The following is a 27,421-nucleotide window of genomic DNA, read 5'->3' as shown; positions in this document are numbered from 1 at the left end:
ATTGGCTTGGCTATTGTTGACGCTTCTGTCGTATTAACTAGATTAGCTGCGCATGTACGAATGATTTCTTTTTGTAATAGAATTTTAACGGGTCCGAACAGAGCCGTCACTGGGTCCGGATTGGGATTGGGGTTAGCCATTTCGTGCTATGTTGTAATCAACCAAATCAAACATAGAACTAAAATCAGTGAATAAACCCCCAACTAGATTGCTGACCAGAAGTAAGGAATAATATTTGCTGGTCACAAAAACATGACTTTGTCTCCTTCTTGTGGTCACATATTGTCTTTGTGTCTTGTGTCTGTTAAAATAAAATTTGAGCCCTTGGGAAAAAAAGACAAAAAACAAAAACTGTTTTTTCAAGTACTCATCTAATGAAAATTATCCAAACTGGATAAAAAGTTTTTTGACCAGAAGTAGAGGACAATCTAAAGTGGGGCAAAAAAGTATTTAGTCAGCCACCAATTGTGAGAGTTCTCCCACATCTAAAAAGATGAGAGAGGCCTTGAATTTTCATCATAGGTATACCTCAACTATGAGAGACAAAATGAGAAAAAAAAATCCCCCAAAATCACATTGTCTGATATTTAAAGAATTTAACATTAAATCCTGGATGTCTTCTAAATTCTTACTACTGAATTCAGATAAAACTGAGGTCATCGTGTTTGGACCTAAACACCTCAGGGACATGCAGATTGCTACTCTAGATGGCATCACCCTGACCCCGAGTACAACTGCAAGGAACCTTGGAGTCATTTTTGACCAGGACCTTCCCTTCAGCTCCCACATAAAGCATGTGACTAGGAGCGCCTTCTTCCATCTGCACAGTATCGCTAAGATTAGGAATATCCTCTCCCAGAGTGATGCTGAGAAACTGGTGCATGCATTTATCACTTCTAGGCTGGACTACTGTAACTCTCTCCTGTCAGGATGTCCGAAAATCTCTCTAAAGGGTCTCCAGCTAGTCCAGAATGCTGCAGCGAGGGTTTTGACGGGAGTTAAGAAGAGAGAACACATCTCTCCCACTTTAGCTTCTCTCCACTGGCTTCCTGTAGAATTTAGAATAGACTTCAAAATCCTTCTGCTGACATATAAGCCTCATAATGATAAAGCTCCATCCTATCTGAAAGAACCCATTATTCCTTACTGTCCTACCAGAGCACTCCGCTCCCAGAATGCAGGTCTTTTAGTGACACTCAGTATCTCTAAAAACAGACTGGGAGGTAGAACCTTCAGTTACCGGGTTCCTTTACTGTGGAACCAGCTCTCTCCATGGGTCAGACAAGCAGACACACTAACTACATTTAAGTCTAGGCTTAAGACCATCATCTATTACAAGAGCTTTCAGTCAGGGCTGGTTCAGGTAGCTCTGAACCATTTATAGCTATGCTGCTATAGGCTTTGACTGCTGGGGGACACATCTGGTTACATGGAGCCCTCTCCTCTCCTCACCTCTCCTCTCCATACATATTTTAACTGTCATTATCATTACCTGTTGCACTTTGGTGGATCTGTAGAAATACAGAGAGACTGCGAGACACCAAGACCCAACTACAGAGTTCCATCTCTCTGCACTAACTGCCGCCTGCATCGGCCCCCTACCCCCCCTTTTTCCCTGCTGTTACACCGGCCTGCGCTCCCCTCCCATGAACCAGTCTGCCATCCAGGTCCTCTCATCAAGCTGGCTCGCTCTCCCTGCCCCCCCTGCCTACCAGAAGTCCACATTTTGTATTATAAACTATTTTCTTGTCTGTAACAATATCTATTGCATGTCTGTCCGTCCTGTGTGAGGGATCCCTCCTCTGTTGCTCCCTGAGGTTTCTCAGATTTTCCCTGTTAAAAGTGTTTTTTGTGGAGTTTTTCCTCAGTTGATGTGAGGGTCTAAGGGCAGAGGATGTTGTTGTGATGCTATGTAATGCCCTTTGAGACAAACTGTTTGTGAAAATGGGCTATACAAATAAAACTTGCTTTGCCAAAGATTTTCTATAGGGTTGAGATCTGGAGACTGGCTAGGCCACTCCAGGACCTTGAAATGCTTCTTATGAAGCCACTCCTTCGTTGCCCAGGCGGTGTGTTTGGGATCATTGTCATGCTGAAAGACCCAGCCATGTTTCATCTTCAGTGCCCTTGCTGACAGAAGGAGGTTTTCTCTCAAAATCTCACAATACATGGCCCCATTCATTCTCTCCTTTTCACAGATCAGTCATTCTGGTCACTTTGCAGAAAAACAGCCCCAAAGCATGATGTTTCCACCCCCATGCTTCACAGTAGGTATGGTGTTCTTTGGATGCAACTTAGCATTCTTTCCCCTCCAAACACGATAATTGGAATTTTTACCAAAAAGTTCTATTTTGGTTTCTTTCTGACCATATGACATTCTCCCAGTCCTCTTCTGGATCATCCAGATGCTCTCTAGCAGACTTCAGACGGGCCTGGACACGTACTGACTTAAGGAGGGGGACACATCTGGCACTGCAGGATTTGAGTCCCTGGTGGCATAGTGTGTTACTGATGGTAGCCTTTGTTACTTTGGTCCCAGCTCTCTGCAGGTCATTCACTAGGTCCCCGTGTGAGGTTCTGGGATTTTGGCTTATCGTTCTTGTGATCATTTTGACCCCACGGGATGAGATCTTGTGTTGAGCCCCAGATCGAGCGAGATTATCAGTGGTTTTGTATGTCTTCCATTTTCTAATAATTGCTCCCATAGTTGATTTCTTCACACCAAGCTGCTTACCTATTGCAGAGTCAGTATTCCCAGCCTGGTGCAGGTCTGCAATTTTGCTTCTGGTGTCCTTTGACAGCTCTTTGGTCTTGGCCATAGTTGAGTTTGGAGTGTGACTTTTTGAGGTTGTGGACAGGTGTCTTCTGTACTGATAACGAGTTCAAACAGGTGCCATTAATACAGGTAACGAGTGGAGGACAGAGGAGCCTCTTAAAGAAGAAGTTACAGGTCTGTGGAAGCCAGAAATCTTGCTTGTTTGTAAGTGACCAAATACTTATTTTACAGAGTAATTTACCAATTAATTAATCAAAAATCCTACAATGTGATTTCCTGGATTATTTCCCCCCATTCTGTCTCTCATAGTTGAAGTCTACTTTTGATGAAAATTCCACAGGCCTCTCTCACCTTTTTAAGTGGGAGAACTTCCACAATTGGTGGCTGACTAAATACTTTTTTGCCCCACTGTATGTATTGTGTTTGAATGACTACACTAAAATTTAGAGCAAAATGCATTTTCATATTCTGGTAAATTTAACCTATTTCAACGGCTTCCATATGATGTGAACTTGGAATCCAAAGCAGTGCAAAATATCAGAATGAGACTGTAAATACAGGACCTTCTTATGTTATATTAGAAAGTCCACTATTTTTAGGAATATGTTAGTGAAAAAATGATGTTTTTTTTATACAGTGCAGAGCAAAAATTCAGTTTCCTCTTTTCAAAAGTTAAAAAGTAAATGTGACCTAGGGAGTTCAAATCAGTCACATATATTATTACAAGTGAAGAAATATAGGAAACACCTCCTCCTACTCCCCTCTTTCTGTGGTTGATGGTGTGTGTCCTCTTCAAGTTCGAGGGCTCTGCACAGTATCTTAGTTGTTCTTAGGGCTGGGCTTTTCTGGGCAGTGATGAGATGTTGTACCTAAAATTTGCGAGAACCGCTTTTCCAGCCACTGTGATAGACCCTAATGCTCAGATGACCACTGGCACCGCTGTTGCCTTTACTCAACACATCTTCTCTAACTCCTTTTTTAGCCCTTGGTATTTACAGAGCATCACTTGTTTCTTCTTGATGATATGTCTCTGGAGATTGCCACATGTATACCCACTTCCTTCTTCTGTTGTTTGTCTATCAACATAATATCTGGTTATTTAGAAATCATCAGTTTGTTAATCTGGATCTGGAATTCCAACATGTCCTTAGCTTGGTCAACAATTAGAATATTGTTATCACGCCATACATGTCCATTTTAGCCTTTTCTAGTTGAGAAAATACGATTTTGACTTGTATTAACAAAAACACTAACTTTTTTGCAAAATGATTAAGGCAGGGTTGTAGCAACATATAATGTAATAACGGCTCATAATGTCATAACTTAAATGTAATAAAAATTCATAATCAAATAATCAGCTCATAATGTAATAAAATCATGAGCACATAACATAATAACATCTTTGCACATACTGTAATAATGTACCAATTTATGACATTATGAGTCAAACTATTATTATATAGCAACTCATAATGTAATAACAGCTTATAATGTTACAATGGCTTATACTGTGAGAAAAGTGTTGTATTATCACCATTATTATTCCCACCATTTGCCATTCCTGCGGGGTGACAGGTCATGTTTTCACCTCTGTGATTGTCTGTAAGAATTGTGTGCGAAACTCACTGATGAGATGACTCCGACCATGTAGTGCGCCCTCTTGTAACCGAGTACCTGCGTTGCTGTTTTGAAAAATGAACAAGTCATGCGTGCCTCCAGGTACGGGGCTACCATATTCATAATATTCATTCTGGCATGACTGATTACTTGCACATTAACTGAGTGGTAAATTTTGCGATTGATGTATACGTAATCGTTCATGGATGGTTGCTTCAGATACAATCAATCGCTCCACTCCCATTTGGAAACTCTGCACTCCATAAAATACCCTTTTAATCACAGTTTTCTAAGCATCATGATACAGGAATTGGATATACTCAACAGAGAGGGAACTGATCACCCTCAAAACTGCTGGCATAGTTTGGCTGAGTGACGACTGGGTTATTACAGACATATCACCTCGTATCACCATACCACCTCTCCAGCTTAAAGGACCCGGTGGCCAAAACCCCAAAGTATCCACCTGCACATACAGTGGCACAGGGATGGTGTTGGAATGCTGGGTTTCTCTACTTAAATGAGGTTCTAGGTTGTGGAATAACTGTAGGAGGAGATGCCGAGGGAGACGAAAATACCTCATGAGCCACTCATGACTCTCCTGGAATAAATCTTGGCGGTCCTGAAAAATCCTCTCTTACATGTTCAGGTCCTCTAACAGAGCCAGATCTGCCATCACTGAGCCTGAAACATCTCACAGCAAAAGCCGTCGTTTAAAAAGGCGAATGACCAAAGTTCCACCTATCACGTCACACATCTGTTAATATAAAAATAACTTTAAATTACGAGATTGTTTGTCGACCTGTGCCGAATTAAAGCAGTTTTCTATGCAACAATTCAAACTGAAAGGGTAATTGGGCACATAAATATAATTATATAATTATAATTTAAAGAAAATTAAATTATAATTATATAATTATAATTTAAAGAAAATATTTTTTCAATGAATAGGCTCCATATTTACCAAAAGGATTTGTAGTGATGCATCATCAGTGACAGAACATCTACTGTTAAAATAACTTTTCAACTCCTGTCCATGAAACACCAGTCACCACAGGTCAACTCTAAGCATATACAAACTCAAACCTGTCGAAACATTCTGCCGCAGATGGCGCTCACACTCAAATCGATAAATGCCACAGCTTGTGTAGAAATTAACATGCACTCGTTACAAACTTGTTTTTGGTCGTTTGATAAATAAGGGTGAGTGTTTTCTCATTTACGACCTGTACAGGTTGTACCCCGACTCTTGCCCGTAGCCACTGGGATACACTCCAGCCCCCGCACCCTGAGCAGGAATAAGCGGAAGACAGTGGATGGATGGATGGATGGAGGTTTTCTCATTCATCCTGAGGAGGACTGACTGAAATCCTTCTTTAACTTCAAGTTTATGCATCTTTCTATTTTTCAGATTGAAATTTCACTGGAAAGTCATTTGGAAAAAAGTTATGGCTGTTTTGTATCACAGGTCACAAATAGCGTTTTCTCAGCGAGAGAAGGCCAAAATGAACACTTCATGCATAACTCCTTTTTTTTTTAGGAAAACTGACTGAAATCCACCTGTAACTTCAAGTTTATGCATATTTCTATGTTGTCAGGTTGAAATTTTACTGAAAAGTTATTTGGAACAATAGTTATGGCTTTTTTAATACAGGTCATGAATACAGTTTTCTGAGCGAGAGAAGGCCAAAATGAAAACTTCAAGCAGAACTCCTTTATTTTGAGGAAAACTGACTGAAATCACTGTTTAACTTCAACTTTATAAATCTTTCTGTGTTTTCAAGTTGAAATTTCACTGGAAAATCATTTGGAACAAAAGTTATGTTTTATTTCATCACAGGCCAATAAATCGCATTTTCTCAGCAAGAGAAGGCCAAAATGAACACTTCATGCAGAACTCCTTTATTTTTAGGAAAACTGATTGAAATCCACCTGAAACTTCAATTTTTCTATGTTTTCAGGTTGAAATTTCCCTGGAAAATCATGTGGAATACAAATCAAGACTTTTGTAATCACAGGTTACAAAAAGCTTTTTCTCAGTGAGAGAAGGCCAAAATGAACCCTTCATGAAGAATTCCTTTATTTGAGAAAAACTGACTGAATTCCCCATGTAACTTCAAGTTTATGAATCTTTCAATGTTTTCAGGTTGAAATTTAATGGACAAGTCACTTTGAAAAAAAGTTATGGCTTTTTTAATCACAGGTAACAAAAAGCGTTTTCTCAGTGAGAAGGCAAAAAATAAACATTTCATGCATAACTCCTATATTTTGAGTAAAACTGACTGAAATCACTGTTTAACTTCGAGTTTATAAATCCTTCTATGTTTTCAAGTTGAAATTTCAATTTTACTGGAAAATCATTTGGAATAGAAATTGCGGCTTTTGTGATCATAGGTTACAAAAAGCGTTTTCCTCAGTGCTTGAAGGCCAAAAAGAACACTTCATGCAGAACTTCTTTAATTTGAGAAAAACTGATTGAAATCACTGTTTAACTTAAAATTTTTGCATCTGTCATGTTTTAGGTTGAAACTTCTCTGAAAAGTCACTTTCAATAAAAGTTACAGCTTTTTTCATCACAGGTCACAAATAGCGTTTTCTCAGTGAGAGAAGGCCAAAATGAACATTTCATACAGAATTCCTTTATTTTGAAGAAAACTGACTGAAATCATTCTGTAACTTCAAGGTTATTCATCTTTGTATGCTTTCAGGTTGAAATTTTTCTGATAAGTTCTTTGGAAAAAAAAGTTATGGCTTTTTTCATCACAGGTCACAAATAGCGTTTTCCCTTCAAGAGAAGCCCAAAATGAACACTTCAAGCAGAACTCCTTCATTTGAGGGAAAACTGAATGAAATCCCTCTGTAACTTCAAGTTTATGCATATTTCTATGCTTTCAGGTTGGAACTTGACTGAAAACTCACTTTTCACAAAAGTTATGGCTGTTTTGTGTCACAGGTCACAAATAGTGTTTTCTCAGCGAGAGAAGGCCAAAATGAACACTTCATGCATAACTCCTGTATTTTGAGGAAAACTGAGTGAAATCCACTTGTAACTTCAAGTTTATGCATCTTTCCATGATTTCAGGTTGAAACTTGTCTGAAAACTTAATTTTAATAAAAGTTATGGCTGTTTTGTATCACAGGTCAAAAATACACTGTAAACCCGGATAAGCTCAGAGAACTCAAAAATTTCGAGGTAATCAGTTTCCACAAACGTTTTAAGTTAGCAAACTATTTTTGAGTCAGTTGTTACGTAAAGATTACAATTTGATCAAACTTAAAAGTTTCCATTTCATTATTGTTGTATTTAAGTTCAGTGTACTTAAAATTGTTGTATAAAGTTAATAAACTTTTAATTTACTAAAAACTAAATGTTATGTCCTTTGTTTGTCCATTTTAAGTTTATTGAACCTAGCTATGTTCACTAACATATGCAAATATTTTAGATAATCCCAACTTAATTGCTTTTGTTTACCTAAACTTAATTAATTAAAGCTCCAAACTCAAAGACTGCAATTTTGCAGGACTTGTTTCTTTTGAACTGCCTTCAATAAAAACAAATCTTCAGCTGGTCAATTTTTTTTTAAATTTCAGTTTCTTTTTTTTCAAACATGCAATTACAAATTTTAAATGGAACAGCATTTGTCATTAGTGAGACTGTGCAAATGTTTATCTCTGTACAACACCACAAAAAGCTCACCAGTGAGCTTTTCAGTGCTTGATTTAAACAGCTTAAGTTCTAAAACACACATCTAAAAACCTGACCATTTTCAACTAAAAATGTAAGATGGAGAATGTAGATGTAAAATGGAGAAGGAAACAAAAGTAAAAGAGGAAATAAAATTGCTAATTAAGTCTTGTGATAAAGACAATTATTATGATTTTAAACACTTTTCAGAATGAACACTTGCTTTGAACTATAACTTGGTTGTATGAAAAAAAAACAAAAAACAAAACTAAGTTGTTTGATGAAAACCTTTTTTTCCTGCTTTTAACAACAATACTTTAAAACAAACTAGAAAGCTGTAGTTCTTCTATAAGCACCTTGAGCAAAGCCAGCTCTTACTGGAGCAGGTCATTTTTTAGACCAAGTAGGCGAGGTTTTTAGTGGCTTACCATCATCAAGACCCATCACCACTTTTTGGATGAACGTAAAAGTATTGGTGAGTTTGCAGGGGTAGTCCAAATGCAGCGCATACATCAACCCAAACATCAGTGCAAATGCTTCAGAGAATCTGGGGATACTCATCATCATCATGCTGTCTTCCACCGCGATGGAAAAGCTGTCAGGAGTGAAGGGGACCATCTCTGGGGTGGTCTCAGTGACCATCATGACAAGGGCAACAGGAGTGTCTGCGATGTCTGGCTCAATTTCCTCCTCTGCCTAAAATATGCATAAAAAAGGTTCACATATTTACTGAAAGGAACTAGATATAGGATTTACATTACAGATGAGAACATCATAGGACAGTAGCTAGTGACTAAAATGTACAGTTAAAGATTTTCTGTGAAACACAAATACAGCTGCCCAAGGTATAAGACTGGATACCTTTAAAATTGCTTCCAGAATCTCTCATTAACTTTTTTTTACCAGTCTGAAAAGATTTATAGTCCAAAGCATTACTTGGAGATCCCCCCCCCCGACCCATCAACATCAGTTTCTTTTAATCTGATGGCATGTGCCCTCTTCAACAAAAAGCAAGGTCATGTGGATCACACAGGAATTACATGACCAAAAAAAAAAAAATGATCAATGACTATGTCAGGAGTATAACAAATGTGGATTGTTCAGATTTTATGATAGATTAGTTGATTCCAGCAAGTCTAATAAATGTGGATTACTTACATTCCAAGTTTTGTAGAAATCTAATTTCCCATCTTAAACTTCAGGCTTACTTTCCAACCGTACCATCCACTCACACTTCCAAGCTCTTTAAGGCATGGATATGTTCTGACAAGACCTTTAGCCGCCACACCAACATCTCTGTCACTGGGATAGGGTTTGTAGGCATGCATTGCTGCAGCCATTGTCTCTAAAATGTTGTGCTTCTGGGCCCTTTTTAATTTTACAGTCTTTCCAGATCTCTCATATACATCATTTCCCTCTGCGAGGACATGCTCCACTTCATAGGAAAAGGTAGGCACAGGGAAAACATCAGGCCAAGTCTTTAGGCGGTGGCTTACAGGCACATGAGGAAGAATGTCTGTGTCAGAACTTGCACAGGAGCTGGTGTCACTTTCTGATCTGACAACTCTCAATGTGCCCTTTTCTGGTCGCTCTGTAATATCAACTAGACAGCTGAGCTGTCCGTCAAAGTCAGGATCCTCATACTGTAGCGTGAACTCAAAGTCCAGTCTTGCTTGACTTTCTCTCTCAGAATGTTGATTAGCTCCTCAACAGATTCTGGCCTCTCAGATAGGGTTACTTTCACAGCAACATCAGTAGAAACGTAAACACGTAGCAGGAATTTGTTGGCTGCAGACATCATCTGGGGTTTAAATCCATAAGAGTCATGAGAGAAAGGGAAAAAAAGTTATCATGTAATCAATGCATATAGCAACTGCAACAACTTTGAATCACACAATACTCATTTGCAGGTATTTAAATACCTTAATATATCAAGTATGTAGTATTAAAACCACAGACAATGTAAGAATTTGGTCTTGACAAACATTAAATAAATACATTGGGTACAGAAGTCTGGAATGAGGTCATGGAATCTGAGCAATCAAGACTGGTTTCAAATTCAATGCATGTATGAATAGTATGAATAGTAGATAATAATAGTAGTAATAGTAATAGTAGTAGTAATAGTAGAATGTAGTATGAATCGTTTTGGTGTCAACAGAAATTTTCCTGCAACACTGTAGGCAAAGAGGGGTGAGGTGTCATTGAGCTCTGACATCATATGGACAGTTACGGTCCCAGGGAAAAGTTCATATGATCTTAGGTGCTCAATGTAGCATGCTCTATGTGCTTGGCAAAGCAATGTTACATCATTATTTACAAGGAGGATCTGTTCAATTTTGCTGAACTGAGGAAGTCCCCCCTCCTGTCTAACAGAAACAAACATGCCAATGTTGTATGTTGTACCATCAATACTGATCTTTGCTGTGCTATAGATCATGCTGCTGTCTGTTTTTTGTTTGATATGTTCTAGTGCAACCTCAGGGAGTAATGCAACACTGACAGAAGAGATATTTGTCGTATGCTGATGTGGTTTAAAGAATGACGGTGCGCTGGGGTAGTATGCCACCATATGTTTATGCCTTGTTGCAAGTGTTTTCAGCACATTTTTAAAGTTTTTTGTGTCTTGTACCACATGCTTAAAAAAACAATGTTTGCCCTCAAATCTCATTGTCCAAAGATGGACAAGAGGCCCGAAACAGCGAATGAGATGCGGGTAGTGTTCAATGAAATGATGATTAGGGCGCAGTCTGAACTCAGGAAAGACCTCCAAAAGCATTTGTCTGTGATCCTGAATTTTTGTCTGGAGATACTGGATGGATTCATCATTGAATGCAGGAGAGAGAACCAGCTCCACAATCCCCTTCAAAGCCATAAGTACAGTCCAAGCATTATCCCCCTCAGAAACTGCATTACCTATTAGCAATGGAAGTAGTCTTAACAATGTGCCATTTTCATGGCCATTACCACCAATGGTCTTCTTGGCAGCAAAGTTCTTTGAGATTGGTTTTGGTTTGTCAATCTTGTCTGTGTGTTGGTACGGAAACAACACAATCTTTATGTTTAAATGGTCATGTGTAAAATATTTGCGTCGAATCAACTCCTGGATACACAGTGCCAAATCCACAGGTACAATGCCCTCAAACAGATCATGGGGGACATCAGGTGGAAAACCAGTAGTGGTATGAAAATACTGCAAACTCTCTCTTAGGATACATCCTCCTCTGACACCAAACTGACTTTCCCCATCGCCCTGAAGAACATCTTGCACATTACTGTCATGACCAGCTTTTGTTCTCAAACTAAACTCACCATCATCAACATTATAAGACTGAATTAAGTCTCTTGTGGCATTGCAAAACCTGCAAATATAACCTGATCTGAAGGACTGTGCAAAGCCTGCTAATACATGAGCTGCTAGGTTGTCAGTAACAACACATAAGACAGTACCCTGAACTGACTTGCCAAGACACTCAATAAATACACCATCTTGTTCAAGAGTACACAGGTCTTGTATCAAAGGACCAAGTGCTCTTTCATAGCCACACTTCTGAAGATCGGGTACCTTGCATAGTGCTGCAAGCTGGATCACATGCAACGCTGATCGATATTTACATGGTAGATCAGCAAACACCCAATACACTGAGCATAGTTTGTGTATTTTTCTTGAAGTGCCAAGAGGATTTGCAATTTCAATGTCATCAATGTACAAAATTAGTGACAATGACAGCCCTGGAGAACTCAACAAACTATTTTCTTGGAAATATGAACCATCATGATGGCTCTCAAACTGGCCTTTTTCTGAGATCTTACTTTCCTTGATTTTGTCAAAGATGTCAGTATGTTTAAACATTTCCTGGATCATCTGTAGTATCGGGACATAAACTACTTTGCACCCAGGCTGTACCTCATACTGCACTGGCATTACCACAGGGAAGTTTTTTTCAACATAAGTCTTTCTGCGTTTTCTTGACGACAACTCCTGCCCCTTTGCAGTGCTACTAGCAAATATATTAGAATCCCTAACAGAATTCACCAAATCATTCAACATGGTTTCAGTCGCAGAGATTTGGTACCTCTGTAGTATCTCTTTAATACTCTCTTTTACAAGAGGCTGTGACAAGGTAAATATCTCAGTCATATGATCAACAATCTCCTGAGTTGCAAAGTTAGACACATGGAGCACAGTTTGCATCTTGAGGAACAAAGAGGACAAGTTACGGTGTAACTGGGCTCTTAACTGGCTTGTGTCACACTGACCGTCAGCCTCAGAAAAGGTTTATTTGTCTTCATGCTGACTCTCAAAAGGATCCTCATCATTGGGGTCAGGAGTGCCCATAACAGGGGCTCTACCCTTTTCTATTGACACAATGTCATCACAAAAGTCTAAGCTACCTGCATGTGCCCTACTTTTGTGTGCATTAAAGGATGAATAGATATTTGTTTGGTAGCTACAGTTCTTAAATGGGCATTTAACATTCTCATGTTTGTTTAAGTGTCCCTTTAAATGACTGAACAATGTCGCTTCAGAGAAGGGTTGTTTTGAGTTACACAAGGAACATGTAAAAAGGGAATGTCCAACATGTACTTGTTCACCAGCACTTGTGCTACATGTGTCTTTGTGAGATTGAGATAAGTGTATTTTCAATGCATTGACAGACATGGCAAAGGACTTGCACTTGAGTAGAGGCTATGCTTCAAACGGTAGTGCCTGAATAACTGTGCCCTGGTGTCTGAAGAGACTGCACACATCTTGCACTTCCACTCCATCATTTGAATGTTAGCATTTCACTCAAAATTTTTGGATCAAAATACAGATTCAGTTTGAAGATGACAAAAATTCAATAGGTTGATTGAAGGTCTTCAATAATCTTGACTATGGGGGTTAAGGGCAATTTTCTCTAGGAGTTATTTTATGAATAAATAAATGCTTCAAAAACAACACAAAACCTTCTCATTTTGTCCATTAACAATTAGATACCTGCTACAGTCATTCTAAATCACATATTTTCTTATTAACTTTAAGGGCATCTGGATTATCTGAAGTATACAAAAGTACTAAGTTTGACGCATGACCTTTGTAACAATTTGATGTCAGACAAAAAAAGTAACAGCTGCAGGACATGGGAAAATGTTCAGAGAAAATACATATATTGAGTACTGCTAACTAGATAACATATTTTAAGTACAATGTACTCACTCTTTATAAGTCAGCAGTACTGTTCGGGTTTACAGTGTATACATCAAAACAAAAGCACAGACACGATGTACAAATACATGCAAAAGTTCGTTCTGAATTAGTGGACAACCTGAGTATTCACATTTTTAATACAGCACTTCATCACCTGAGACATTAACACTTACTGAACTTCAAGTGTACTTCATGTACCGCAAACCCGAGACACTAACCCTAACCAAAACCCTAACCCTAATCCTAACTCTAACGCTAATCAGGGTTAGGGTTAGGGTTAGGGTTTGGGGTTCAACCAACCCTCACCCTAAAACCCTGAAGCGTAAACTCAAGAAAGAGAAACGCAAACTCATGTCAGAGAATAATAAAACTAAATAAGTGAACTCAAAGAGGAGTTAAGAAACCTATGTAAATTAGAAACCAAATGGAAAGAAAGGGAGGGTAGAAATTAAGATCAAGAAGGGAAAGTATAGAAAGGGTGAGTACAAAAAGGGAAAACGAAAAGAAAGGGACAGCTGAAAGGGGATAGGAGTGTGAGAGACACAGACATGTACCACAAACCCTAAACACTAACCCTAACCCTGATTAGCATTAGGGTTAGGGTTATGGTTAGGGTTTGGGGTTCAACCAACCCTCACCCTAAATCCCTGAAGCATAAACTCAAGAAAGAGAAACAAAAACTAAAGTCAGAGAATAATAAAACTAAATAAGTGAACTCAAAGAAGAGGAAAGAAACCTATGTAAATTAGAAACCAAAAGGAAAGGAAGAGAGGGTAGAAATTAAGATCAAGAAGGGAAAGTATAGAAAGGGTGAGTACAAAAAGGGAAAACGAAAAGAAAGGGACAGCTGAAAGGGGATAGGAGTGTGAGAGACACAGACATGTACCACAAAGCCTAAACACTAACCCTAACCCAAACCCTAACCATAACCCGAACCCTAATGCTAATCAGGGTTAGGGTTAGGGTTAGGGTTTGGGGTTCAACCAACCCTCACCCTAAATCCCTGAAGCATAAACTCAAGAAAGAGAAACAAAAACTAAAGTCAGAGAATAATAAAACTAAATAAGTGAACTCAAAGAAGAAAGGAACGTATGTAAATTAGAAACCAAAAGGAAAGGAAGGGAGTGTACAAATAAAGATCTAGAAGGGAAAGTATAGAAAAGGTACATACAAAAAGGGAAAATGAAAAGAAAGTGACAGCTGAAAGGGGATAGGAGTGTGAGAGACACAGACATGTACCACAAACCCTAAACACTAACCCTAATGCTAATCAGGGTTAGGGTTAGGGTTAGGGTTAGGGGTTTAACCAACCCTCACCCTAAAACCCTGAAGCGTAAACTAAAGAAAGAGAAACGCAAACTCAAGTCAGAGAATAATAAAACTAAATAAGTGAACTCAAAGAAGAGGAAAGGAACGTATGTAAATTAGAAACCAAGAGGAAAGGAAGGGAGGGTAGAAATAATGATCAAGAAGGGAAAGTATAGAAAGGGTGAGTACAAAAATGGAAAATGAAAAGAAAGTGACAGCTGAAAGGGGATAGGAGTGTGAAAGACACAGACATGTACCGCAAACCCCAAACCCTAGCCATAACCCAAATCCTAACCATAACCCTAATCAGGGTTAGGTAAGGGTTAGTGTTAGGTTTAGAGTTTGGGGTTTAACCAACCCTCACCCTAAAATCCTGAAGCGTAAACTCAAGAAAGAGAAACGCAAACTCAAGTCAGAGAATAATAATACAAAATAAGTGAACTCAAAGAAGAGGAAAGGAACATATGAAAATTAGAAACCATGAGGAAAGGAAGGGAGGGTAGAAATTAAGACCAAGATGGGAAAGTATAGAAATGGTGAGTACAAAAAGGGAAAACGAAAAGAAAGGGAAAGCTGAAAGGGGATAGGAGTGTGAGAGACACAGACATGTACCACAAACCCCAAACACTAACTCTAACCCAAACCCTAACCCAACGCTAATCAGGGTTAGGGTTAGAGTTAGGGTTTAGGGTTTAACCAACCCTCACCCGAAAACCCTGAAGCGTAAACTCAAGAAAGAGAAATGCAAACTCAAGTCAGAGAATAACAAAACTAAATAAGTGAACCCAAAGAAGAGTGAAGGAACCTATGTAAATTAGAAACCAAAAGTAAAGGAAGGGAGGGTAGAAATTAAGATCAAGAAGTAAATTATAGAAAGGGTAAGTACAAAAAGGGAAAAGGAAAAGAAAGGGACAGCTGAAAGGGGATAGGAGTGTGAAAGACACAGACATGTACCACAAACCCTAAACAATAACCCTAACCCAAACCCTAACCCTAACCCTAATCAGGGTTAGAGTTAGAGTTAGGGTTTAGGGTTTAACCAACCCTCACCCTAAAACCCTTAAGCGTAAACTCAAGAAAGAAATTCACAAACTCAAGTCAGAGAATGATAAAACAAAATAAGTGAACTCAAAGAAGAGGAAAGGAACGTATGTAAATTAGAAACCAAGAGGAAAGGAAGGGAGGGTAGAAATGAAGATCAAGAAGGGAAAGTATAGAAAGGGTGAGTACAAAAAGGGAAAACGAAAAGAAAGTCACAGCTGAAAGGGGATAGGAGTGTGAGAGACACAGACATGTACCGCAAACCCTAAACCCAAACTCTAACCCTAAGGCTAATCAAGGTAAGGTAAGGGTTAGGGTTAGGGTTAGGGTTTGGGGTTTAACCAACCTTCACCCTAAAACCCTGAAGCCTAAACTCAAGAAAGAGAAATGCAAACTCAAGTCAGAGAATATTAAAACGAAATAAGTGAACTCAAAGAAGAGGAAAGCAACGTATGTTAATTAGAAACCAAGAAGACAGGAAGGGAAGGTAGAAATTAAAATCAAGAAGGGAAAGTATAGAAAGGGTAAGAACAAAAAGGGAAAATGAAAAGAAAGGGACAGCTGAAAGGGGATAGGAGTGTGAGAGACACAGACATGCACCACAATCCCTAAACACTAACCCTAACCCAACCCCTAACCCTAATGCTAATCAGGGTTATGGTTAGGGTTAGGGTTTGGGGTTTAACCAACCCTCACCCTAAAACCCTGAAGCGTAAACTCAAGAAAGAGAAAAGCAAACTCAAGTCAGAGAATAATAAAACGAAATAAGTGAACTCAAAGAAGAGGAAAGGAACTTATGTAAATTAGAAACAAAAAGGACAGGAAGGGAAGGTAGAAACTAAGATCAAGAAGGGAAAGTATATAAAGGGTGAGAACAAAAAGGGAAAAAGAAAAGAAAGGGAAGGCTGAAAGGGGATAGGAGTGTGAGAGACACAGACATGTACCGCAAACCCTAAACCCTAACCCAAACCCATCTGTGGAGGAAATCCTTTTTCTGCAAATTACCCCAACCCTAACCCTAACACTACACCCTTAACCTAATCCTATACCTTAAACCCTAGACCTAAACACTAAACCTAACCCTAAACATTAACCCTAACCCAAACCCTAACCCTAAACCCTAAACCCTAACACTTCATGCATAATTGCTGTATTTTGAGGAAAAGTGATTGAAATCAACCTGAAACTTCAAGTTTATGCATCTTTCTATGCTTTCAGGTTGAAACTTGCCTGAAAACTCACTTGTAACAAAAGTTATGGCAGTTTTGTATCACAGGTCAAAATAGCGTTTTCTCAGCAAGAGAGGTCCATAATGAACACTTCATAAATAACTCTTTTATTTTAAAAAAACTGAGTGAAAACCACCTGTAACTTCAAGTTTTTGCATCTTTCTATGCTTTCAGGTTGAAACTTGTCTGAAAACTCACTTTTAACAAAAGTTATGGCAGTTTTGTATCACAGGTCAAAATAGCGTTTCTCAGCAAGAGAAGGCCAAAATGAACACTTCACACATAATTGCTGTATTTTGAGGAAAACTGACTGAACTCCACGTGTAACATAGATTTATGCATCCTTCTATGCTTTCAGTTTGAAACTTGTCGGAAAACTCACTTGTAACAAAAGTTATGGCTGTTTTGTATCAACGGGTCACAAATACCGTTTTCTCAGCGAGAGAAGACCAAAAGGAACACTTCATGCATCACTGTTTTATTGTGGGGAAAACTGACTGAAATCCACCTGTGACTGAGATTTATGCATCATTCTATGCTTTCAGGTTGAAGATTGTCTGAAAACTCACTTTGAAAATAGTTATGGCTGTTTTTATCACAGGTCCCAAATAGCGTTTTCCCTTCAAGAGAAGCCCAAAATGAACACTTCATGCAAATCTCTTTTATTTTGCAAAAAACTGAGTGAAATCCACCTGTAAGTTCAAGTTTATGCATCTTTCTATGCTTTCAGGTTGAAACTTGTATGAAAACTCACTTTTCACAAAAGTTATGGCTGTTCTGTATCGCAGGTCACAAATAGCGTTTTCTCAGCGAGAGGAGGCCAAAACGAACACTTCATGCATTACTTCTGTATTTTGATTAAAACTGAGTGAAATCCACCTGTAACTTCAAGTTTGTGCATCTTTCTATGCTTTCAGGTTGAAACTTGACTGAAAACTCACTTTTAAAAAAAGTTATGGCTGTTTTTATCACAGCTCACAAATAGCGTTTTCTCAGCAAGAGAGGTCCATAATGAACACTTCATAAAAAACTCTTTTATTTAAAAAAAAACTGAGTGAAAACCACCTGTAACTTCAAGTTTGTGCATCTTTCTATGCTTTCGGGTTGAAACTTGTCTGAAAACCCACTTTCAAAGAAAATTTTGGGTGTTGTGTATCACAGGTCACAAATGGCATTTTCTCAGTGAGAGAAGGCCAAAATGAACACTTCATGCATAATTGCTGTATTTTGAGGAAAACAGAGTGAAATCCATTTGTAACTTCAAGTTTATGCATCTTTCTATGCTTTCAGGTTGCAACTTGACTGAAAACTCACTTTGAACAGAAGTTTTGGCTGTTTTGTATCACAGGTCACAAATAGCAATTTCTCAGTGAGAGAAGGCCAAAATGAACACTTCATGCATTACTTCTGTATTTTGAGGAAAACTGAGTGAAATCCACCTGTAACTTTAAGTTTATGCATCTTTCTATGCTTTCAGGTTGAAACTTGACTGAAAACTCACTTTTAACAAAAGTTATGGCTGTTTTGTATCACAGGTCCCAAATAGCGTTTTCACAGTGAGAGAAGGCCAAAATGAACACTTCATGCAGAACTCCGGTATTTTGAGGAAAACTGAGTGAAATCCACCTGTAACTTCAAGTTTATTCATCTTTCTATGCTTTCAGGATGAAACTTGACAGAAAACTCACTTTTTACAAAAGTTTTGGCTGTTTTGTGTCACAGGTTCCAAATAGCGTATTCACAGCGAGAGAAGGCAAAAATGCACACTTCATGCAGAATTCCTGTATTTTGAGGAAAACTGAGTGAAATCCCCCTGTAACTTCAAGTTTATGCATCTTTCTATGCTTTCAGGTTGAAACTTGACTGAAAACTCACTTTGAACAAAGGTTATGGCTGTTTTTTTATCACAGGTCACAAATATCGTTTTCAAAACGGGAGAAGTTCAAAATGAACACTTCATGCAGAACTTTTGTATTTTGAGGAAAACTGAGTGAAATCCCCCTGTAATTTCAAGTTTATGCATCTTTCTATGCTTTCAGGTTGAAACTTGACTGAAAACTATATTTTAACAGAAGTTATGGCTCTTTTGTATCACAGGTCCCAAATAGCGTTTTCACAGCGAGAGAAGGCAAAAAATGAACACTTCATGCATAACTCCTGTATTTTGAGGAAAACTGAGTGAAATCCACCTTTAACTTCAAGTTTATGCATCTTTCTATGCTTTCAGGTTGAAACTTGACTGAAAACTCACTTTTGACAAAAGTTTTGGCTGTTTTGTAACACAGGTCACAAATAGCGTTTTCTCAGAGAGAGAAGACCAAAATGAAAACCTTCATGCATTACTTCTGTATTTTGATTAATACTGAGTGAAATCCACCTGTAACTTCAAGTTTATGCATCTTTCTATGCTTTCAGGTTGAAACTTGTCTGAAAACTCACTTTTAACAAAAGTTATGAAAGTTTTGTATCACAGGTCAAAATAGCGTGTTCTCAGCAAGAGAAGGCCAAAATGAACACTTCATATATAATTGCTGTATTTTGAGGAAAACTGTCTGAACTCCACCTGTAACATAGATTTATGCATCCTTCTTTGCTTTCAGGTTGAAACTTGTCTGAAAACTCACTTGTTACAAAAGTTATGGCTGTTTTGTATCACAGGTAACAGATAGCTTTTTCACAGCGAGAGAAGTTCAAAATGAAAACTTAATGCAGAACTCCTGTATTTTGAGGAAAACTGAGTGAAATCCACCTGTAACTTCAAGTTTATGCATCATTCTATGCTTTCAGGTTGAAAATTGTCTGAAAACTCACTTTGAAAATAGTTATGGCTGTTTTTATCATAGGTCCCAAATAGCGTTGTTCCCTTCAAGAGAGGCCCAAAATGAACACTTCATGCAAAACTCTTTATTTTGCAAAAAACTGAGTGAAATCCACCTGTAAGTTCAAGTTTATGCATCTTTCTATGCTTTCAGGTTGAAACTTGTATGAAAACTCACTTTTCACAAAAGTTATGGCTGTTCTGTATCGCAGGTCACAAATAGCGTTTTCTCAGCGAGAGGAGGCCAAAACGAACACTTCATGCATTACTTCTGTATTTTGATTAAAACTGAGTGAAATCCACCTGTATCTTCAAGTTGGTGCATCTTTCCATGCTTTCAGGTTGAAACTGGTCTGATAACCCACTTTTAAAGAAAGTTTTGGCTGTTTTGTATCACAGGTCACAAATAGCAATTTCTCAGTGAGAGAAGGCCAAAATGAACACTTCATGCAGAACTCCTGTATTTTGAGGAAAACTGAGTGAAATCCACCTGTAATTTCAAGTTTATGCATATTTCTATGCTTTCAGGTTGAAACTTGACTGCACACTGGCTTTGAAGAAAAGTTATGGCTGTTTTGTATCACAGGTCCCAAATAGCGTTTTCACAGCGAGAGAAGGCCAAAATGAACACTTCATGCAGAACTCCCTTATTTTGAGGAAAACTGAGTGAAATCCACCTGTAACTTTAAGTTTATGCATCTTTCTATGCTTTCAGGTTGCAACTTGACTGAAAACTCACTTTGAACAGAAGTTATGGCTGTTTTGTCTCACATGTCACGAATACGTTTTCTTAGCGAGGGAATGCCAAAATGAAAACCTCATGCATAACTTCTGTATTTTGATTAAAACTGAGTGAAATCCACCTGTAACTTCAAGTTTATGCATCTTTCTTTGCTTTCAGGTTGAAACTTGTCTGAAAACTCACTTTGAACAAAAGTTATGGCTGTTTTGTATCACAGGTCACAAATAGTGTTTTCTCAGCGAAAGAAGACCAAAATGAACACTTCATGCATTACTTCTGTATTTTGATTAAAACTGAGTGAAATCCACCTGTATCTTCAAGTTTGTGCATCTTTCCATGCTTTCAGGTTGAAACTTGTCTGAAAACCCACTTTTAAAGAAAGTTTTGGCTGTTTTGTATCACAGTTCACAAATAGCAATTTCTCAGTGAGAGAAGGCCAAAATGAACACTTCATGCAGAACTCCTGTATTTTGAGGAAAACTGTGTGAAATCCACCTGTCACTTCAAGGTTCTTCATCTTTCTATGCTTTCAGGTTGAAACTTGACAGAAAACTCACTTTTAACAAAAGTTATGGCTGTTTTGTATCACAGGTCCCAAATAGCGTTTTCACAGCGAGAGAAGGCCAAAATGAACACTTCATGCAGAACTCCGGTATTTTGAGGAAAACTGAGTGAAATCCACCTGTAACTTCAAGTTTATTCATCTTTCTATGCTTTCAGGATGAAACTTGACAGAAAACTCACTTTTTACAAAAGTTTTGGCTGTTTAGTGTCACAGGTCCCAAATAGCGTATTCACAGCGAGAGAAGGCAAAAATGCACACTTCATGCAGAATTCCTGTATTTTGAGGAAAACTGAGTGAAATCCCCCTGTAACTTCAAGTTTATGCATCTTTCTATGCTTTCAGGTTGAAACTTGACTGAAAACTCACTTTGAACAAAGGTTATGGCTGTTTTTTTATCACAGGTCACAAATATCGTTTTCAAAACGGGAGAAGTTCAAAATGAAAACTTCATGCAGAACTTTTGTATTTTGAGGAAAACTGAGTGAAATCCCCCTGTAACTTCAAGTTTATGCATCTTTCTATGCTTTCAGGTTGAAACTTGACTGAAAACTATATTTTAACAGAAGTTATGGCTCTTTTGTATCACAGGTCCCAAATAGCGTTTTCACAGCGAGAGAAGGCAAAAAATGAACACTTCATGCATAACCCCTGTATTTTGAGGAAAACTGAGTGAAATCCACCTGTAACTTCAAGTTTATGCATCTTTCTATGCTTTCAGGTTGAAACTTGACTGAAAACTCACTTGTTACAAAAGTTATGGCTGTTTTGTATCACAGGTAACAGATAGCTTTTTCACAGCGAGAGAAGTTCAAAATGAAAACTTCATGCAGAACTCCTGTATTTTGAGGAAAACTGAGTGAAATCCACCTGTAACTTCAAGTTTATGCATCTTTCTATGCTTTCAGGTTGAAACTTGACTGAAAACTCACTTTGAACAAAGGTTACGGTTGTTTTGTAACACAGGTCACAAATAGCTTTTTCTCAGCGAGAGAAGGCCAAAATGAACACTTCATGCAGAAATCCTGTATTTTGATGAAAACTCACTGAAATCAAGCTGTAACTTCAAGGTTATGCATCTTTCTTTGCTTTCAGGTTGAAACTTGACTGAAAACTCACTTTGAACACAAGTTATGGCATTTTTGTTTCACAGGTCACAAATAGTGTTTTCTCAGCGAGAGAAGGCCAAAATGAACACTTCATGCAGAACTCCTGTATTTTGATGAAAACTCACTGAAATCAAGCTGTAACTTCAAGTTTATGCATCTTTCTATGCTTTCAGGTTGAAACTTGACTGAAAACTCACTTTGAAGAAAAGTTATGGCATTTTTGTATCACAGGTCACAAATAGTGTTTTCTCAGCGAGAGAAGGCCAAAATGAACACTTCATGCAGAACTCCTGTATTTTGATGAAAACTCACTGAAATCCACCTGTAACTTCAAGTTTATGCATCTTTCTATGCTTTCAGGTTGAAACTTGACTGAAAACTCACTTTGAACAAAAGTTATGGCATTTTTGTATCACAGGTCACAAATAGTGTTTTCTCATCGAGAGAAGGCCAAAATGAACACTTCATGAAGAATTCCTGTATTTTGATGAAAACTCACTGAAATCCACCTGTAACTTCAAGTTTATGCATCTTTCTATGCTTTCAGGTTGAAACTTGACTGAAAACTCACTTTTAAAAAAAGTTATGGCATTTTTGTATCACAGGTCACAAATAGTGTTTTCTCATCGAGAGAAGGCAAAAATGAACACTTCATGAAGAATTCCTGTATTTTGATGAAAACTCACTGAAATCAAGCTGTAACTTCAAGTTTATGCATCTTTCTATGCTTTCAGGTTGAAACTTGACTGAAAACTCACTTTGAACAAAAGTTATGGCAATTTTGTATCACAGGTCACAAATAGTGTTTTCTCAGCGAGAGAAGGCCAAAATTAACACTTCATGCAGAACTCCTGTATTTTGATTAAAACTAAAAAAAAATCAAGCTGTAACTTCAAGTTTATGCATCTTTCTATGCTTTCAGGTTGAAACTTGACTTAAAACTCACTTTGAAAAAAAGTTATGGCTTTTTTTTGGCGCAGGTCACAAATAGCGTTTTCTCAGCGAGAGAAGGCCAAAATGAACACTTCATGCAGAACTCCTGTATTTTGATGAAAACTCACTGAAATCAAGCTGTAACTTCAAGTTTATGCATCTTTCTATGCTTTCAGGTTGAAACTTGACTGAAAACTCACTTTGAACAAAAGTTATGGCATTTTTGTGTCACAGGTCACAAATAGTGTTTTCTCAGCGAGAGAAGGCCAAAATGAACACTTCATGCAGAACTCCTGTATTTTGATGAAAACTCACTGAAATCAAGCTGTAACTTCAACTTTATGCATCTTTCTATGCTTTCAGGTTGAAACTTGACTGAAAACTCACTTTGAACAAAAGTTATGGCATTTTTGTATCACAGGTCACAAATAGTGTTTTCTCAGCGAGAGAAGGCCAAAATGAACACTTCATGCAGAACTCCTGTATTTTGATGAAAACTCACTGAAATCCACCTGTAACTTCAAGTTTATGCATGTTTCTATGCTTTCAGGTTGAAACTTGACTTAAAACTCACTTTGAAGAAAAGTTATGGCATTTTTGTATCACAGGTCACAAATAGTGTTTTCTCAGCGAGAGAAGGCCAAAAAGAACGCTTCATGCAGAACTCCTGTATTTTGATGAAAACTCACTGAAATCAAGCTGTAACTTCAAGTTTATGCATCTTTCTATGCTTTCAGGTTGAAACTTGACTGAAAACTCACTTTGAACAAAAGTTATGGCATTTTTGTATCACAGGTCACAAATAGTGTTTTCTCAGCGAGAGAGGGCCAAAATGAACACTTCATGCAGAACTCCTGTATTTTGATGAAAACTCACTGAAATCAAGCTGTAACTTCAAGTTTATGCATCTTTCTATGCTTTCAGGTTGAAACTTGACTGAAAACTCACTTTGAACAAAAGTTATGGCTGTTTTGTGTCGCAGGTCACAAATAGCGTTTTCTCATCAAGAGAAGGCAAAAATGAACACATCATGCAGAACTCCTGTATTTTGATGAAAACTCACTGAAATCAAGCTGTAACTTCAACTTTATGCATCTTTCTATGCTTTCAGGATGAAACTTGACTGAAAACTCACTTTGAAGAAAAGTTATGGCTGTTTTGTGTCGCAGGTCACAAATAGTGTTTTCTCAGCGAGAGAAGGCCAAAATGAACAATTCATGCAGAACTCCTGTATTTTGATGAAAACTCACTGAAATCAAGCTGTAACTTCAAGTTTATGCATCTTTCTATGCTTTCAGGTTGAAACTTGACTGAAAACTCACTTTGAACAAAAGTTATGGCTGTTTTGTGTCGCAGGTCACAAATAGCGTTTTCTCAGCGAGAGAAGGCCAAAATGAACACTTCATGCAGAACTCCTGTATTTTGATGAAAACTCACTGAAATCAAGCTGTAACTTCAAGTTTATGCATCTTTCTATGCTTTCAGGATGAAACTTGACTGAAAACTCACTTTGAACAAAAGTTATGGCTGTTTTGTGTCGCAGGTCACAAATAGCGTTTTCTCAGCGAGAGAAGGCCAAAATGAACACTTCATGCAGAACTCCTGTATTTTGATGAAAACTCACTGAAATCAAGCTGTAACTTCAAGTTTATGCATCTTTCTTTGCTTTCAGGTTGAAACTTGATTGAAAACTCACTTTGAACAAAAGTTATGGCATTTTTGTATCACAGGTCACAAATAGTGTTTTCTCAGCGAGAGAAGGCCAAAATGAACACTTCATGCAGAACTCCTGTATTTTGATGAAAACTCACTGAAATCAAGCTGTAACTTCAAGTTTATGCATCTTTCTTTGCTTTCAGGTTGAAACTTGACTGAAAACTCACTTTGAACAAAAGTTATGGCTGTTTTTTGTCGCAGGTCACAAATAGCGTTTTCTCAGCGAGAGAAGGCCAAAATGAACACTTCATGCAGAACTCCTGTATTTTGATGAAAACTCACTGAAATCAAGCTGTAACTTCAAGTTAATGCATCTTTCTTTGCTTTCAGGTTGAAACTTGATTGAAAACTCACTTTGAACAAAAGTTATGGCATTTTTGTATCACAGGTCACAAATAGTGTTTTCTCAGCGAGAGAAGGCCAAAATGAACACTTCATGCAGAACTCCTGTATTTTGATGAAAACTCACTGAAATCAAGCTGTAACTTCAAGTTTATGCATCTTTCTATGCTTTCAGGTTGAAACTTGACTGAAAACTCACTTTGAACAAAAGTTATGGCTGTTTTGTGTCGCAGGTCACAAATAGGGTTTTCTCAGCGAGAGAAGGCCAAAATGAACACTTCATGCAGAACTCCTGTATTTTGATGAAAACTCACTGAAATCAAGCTGTAACTTCAAGTTTATGCGTCTTTCTATGCTTTCAGGTTGAAACTTGACTGAAAACTCACTTTGAACAAAAGTTATGGCTGTTTTTTGTCGCAGGTCACAAATAGCGTTTTCTCAGCGAGAGAAGGCCAAAACGTACACTTCATGCAGAACTCCTGTATTTTGATGAAAACTCACTGAAATCAAGCTGTAACTTCAAGTTTATGCATCTTTCTATGCTTTCAGGTTGAAACTTGACTGAAAACTCACTTTGAACAAAAGTTATGGCTGTTTTGTGTCGCAGGTCACAAATAGCGTTTTCTCAGCGAGAGAAGGCCAAAATGAACACTTCATGCAGAACTCCTGTATTTTGATGAAAACTCACTGAAATCAAGCTGTAACTTCAAGTTTATGCATCTTTCTATGCTTTCAGGTTGAAACTTGACTGAAAACTCACTTTGAACAAAAGTTATGGCTGTTTTGTGTCGCAGGTCACAAATAGCGTTTTCTCAGCGAGAGAAGGCCAAAATGAACACTTCATGCAGAACTCCTGTATTTTGATGAAAACTCACTGAAATCAAGCTGTAACTTCAAGTTTATGCATCTTTCTATGCTTTCAGGATGAAACTTGACTGAAAACTCACTTTGAAGAAAAGTTATGGCTGTTTTGTGTGACAGGTCACAAATATTGTTTTCTCAGCGAGAGAAGGCCAAAATGAACACTTCATGCAGAACTCCTGTATTTTGATGAAAACTCACTGAAATCAAGCTGTAACTTCAAGTTTATGCATCTTTCTATGCTTTCAGGTTGAAACTTGACTGAAAACTCACTTTGAAGAAAAGTTATGGCTTTTTTGTGTCGCAGGTCACAAATAGTGTTTTCTCAGAGAGAGAAGGCCAAAATGAACACTTCATGCAGAACTCCTGTATTTTGATGAAAACTCACTGAAATCTAGCTGTAACTTCAAGTTTATGCATCTTTCTATGCTTTCAGGTTGAAACTTGACTGAAAATTCACTTTGAACAAAAGTTATGGCTGTTTTGTGTCGCAGGTCACAAATAGCGTTTTCTCAGCAAGAGAAGGCCAAAATGAACACATCATGCAGAACTCCTGTATTTTGATGAAAACTCACTGAAATCAAGCTGTAACTTCAAGTTTATGCGTCTTTCTATGCTTTCAGGTTGAAACTTGACTGAAAACTCACTTTGAACAAAAGTTATGGCTGTTTTTTGTCGCAGGTCACAAATAGCGTTTTCTCAGCGAGAGAAGGCCAAAACGTACACTTCATGCAGAACTCCTGTATTTTGATGAAAACTCACTGAAATCAAGCTGTAACTTCAAGTTTATGCATCTTTCTTTGCTTTCAGGTTGAAACTTGATTGAAAACTCACTTTGAACAAAAGTTATTGCATTTTTGTATCACAGGTCACAAATAGTGTTTTCTCAGCGAGAGAAGGCCAAAATGAACACTTCATGCAGAACTCCTGTATTTTGATGAAAACTCACTGAAATCAAGCTGTAACTTCAAGTTTATGCATCTTTCTATGCTTTCAGGTTGAAACTTGACTGAAAACTCACTTTGAACAAAAGTTATGGCTGTTTTGTGTCGCAGGTCACAAATAGCGTTTTCTCAGCGAGAGAAGGCCAAAATGAACACTTCATGCAGAACTCCTGTATTTTGATGAAAACTCACTGAAATCAAGCTGTAACTTCAAGTTTATGCATCTTTCTATGCTTTCAGGATGAAACTTGACTGAAAACTCACTTTGAAGAAAAGTTATGGCTGTTTTGTGTGACAGGTCACAAATATTGTTTTCTCAGCGAGAGAAGGCCAAAATGAACACTTCATGCAGAACTCCTGTATTTTGATGAAAACTCACTGAAATCAAGCTGTAACTTCAAGTTTTTGCATCTTTCTATGCTTTCAGGTTGAAACTTGACTGAAAACTCACTTTGAAGAAAAGTTATGGCTTTTTTGTGTCGCAGGTCACAAATAGTGTTTTCTCAGAGAGAGAAGGCCAAAATGAACACTTCATGCAGAACTCCTG

General features: G+C 37.9%; 1 protein-coding gene across 1 annotated transcript; it reads right to left on the bottom strand.

Moving 5' to 3' along the window:
* Positions 1-2,333: 2,333 nt before the first annotated feature.
* LOC147256987 (uncharacterized) lies at positions 2,334-9,418 on the bottom strand. Its single transcript, XM_086210009.1, has 4 exons — positions 9,311-9,418; positions 8,507-8,774; positions 4,796-4,859; positions 2,334-2,865 (listed from the first exon to the last, which is right to left on the bottom strand). Exons 1-4 carry the CDS (start codon positions 9,416-9,418, stop codon positions 2,334-2,336), a joined length of 972 nt encoding a protein of 323 aa, XP_086066135.1.
* Between the last annotated feature and the right edge of the window lie 18,003 nt (positions 9,419-27,421).

Source organism: Aulostomus chinensis, chromosome 8 (assembly GCF_037954235.1).
Source record: "Aulostomus chinensis isolate RoL2024-O1b breed Wild chromosome 8, RoL_Achi_v1.0, whole genome shotgun sequence".
Lineage (NCBI taxonomy): Eukaryota > Metazoa > Chordata > Actinopteri > Syngnathiformes > Aulostomidae > Aulostomus > Aulostomus chinensis.
This window is presented reverse-complemented; position numbering and strand designations above follow the sequence as displayed.

What these genes read in the sequence shown, in the direction of transcription:
- LOC147256987 (XM_086210009.1), bottom strand. Translation starts at nt 9,418, where the DNA reads ATGGCTGCAGCAATGCATGCCTACAAACCCTATCCCAGTGACAGAGAT. An exon ending in GGTGATGGGTCTTGATGATG is followed by an intron (nt 4,860 to 8,506) that starts GTAAGCCACTAA and finishes CTGTATGTGCAG; the next exon opens with GTGGATACTTTGGGGTTTTG. An exon ending in AGGTGGTATGGTGATACGAG is followed by an intron (nt 2,866 to 4,795) that starts GTGATATGTCTG and finishes TTATCAGTACAG; the next exon opens with AAGACACCTGTCCACAACCT.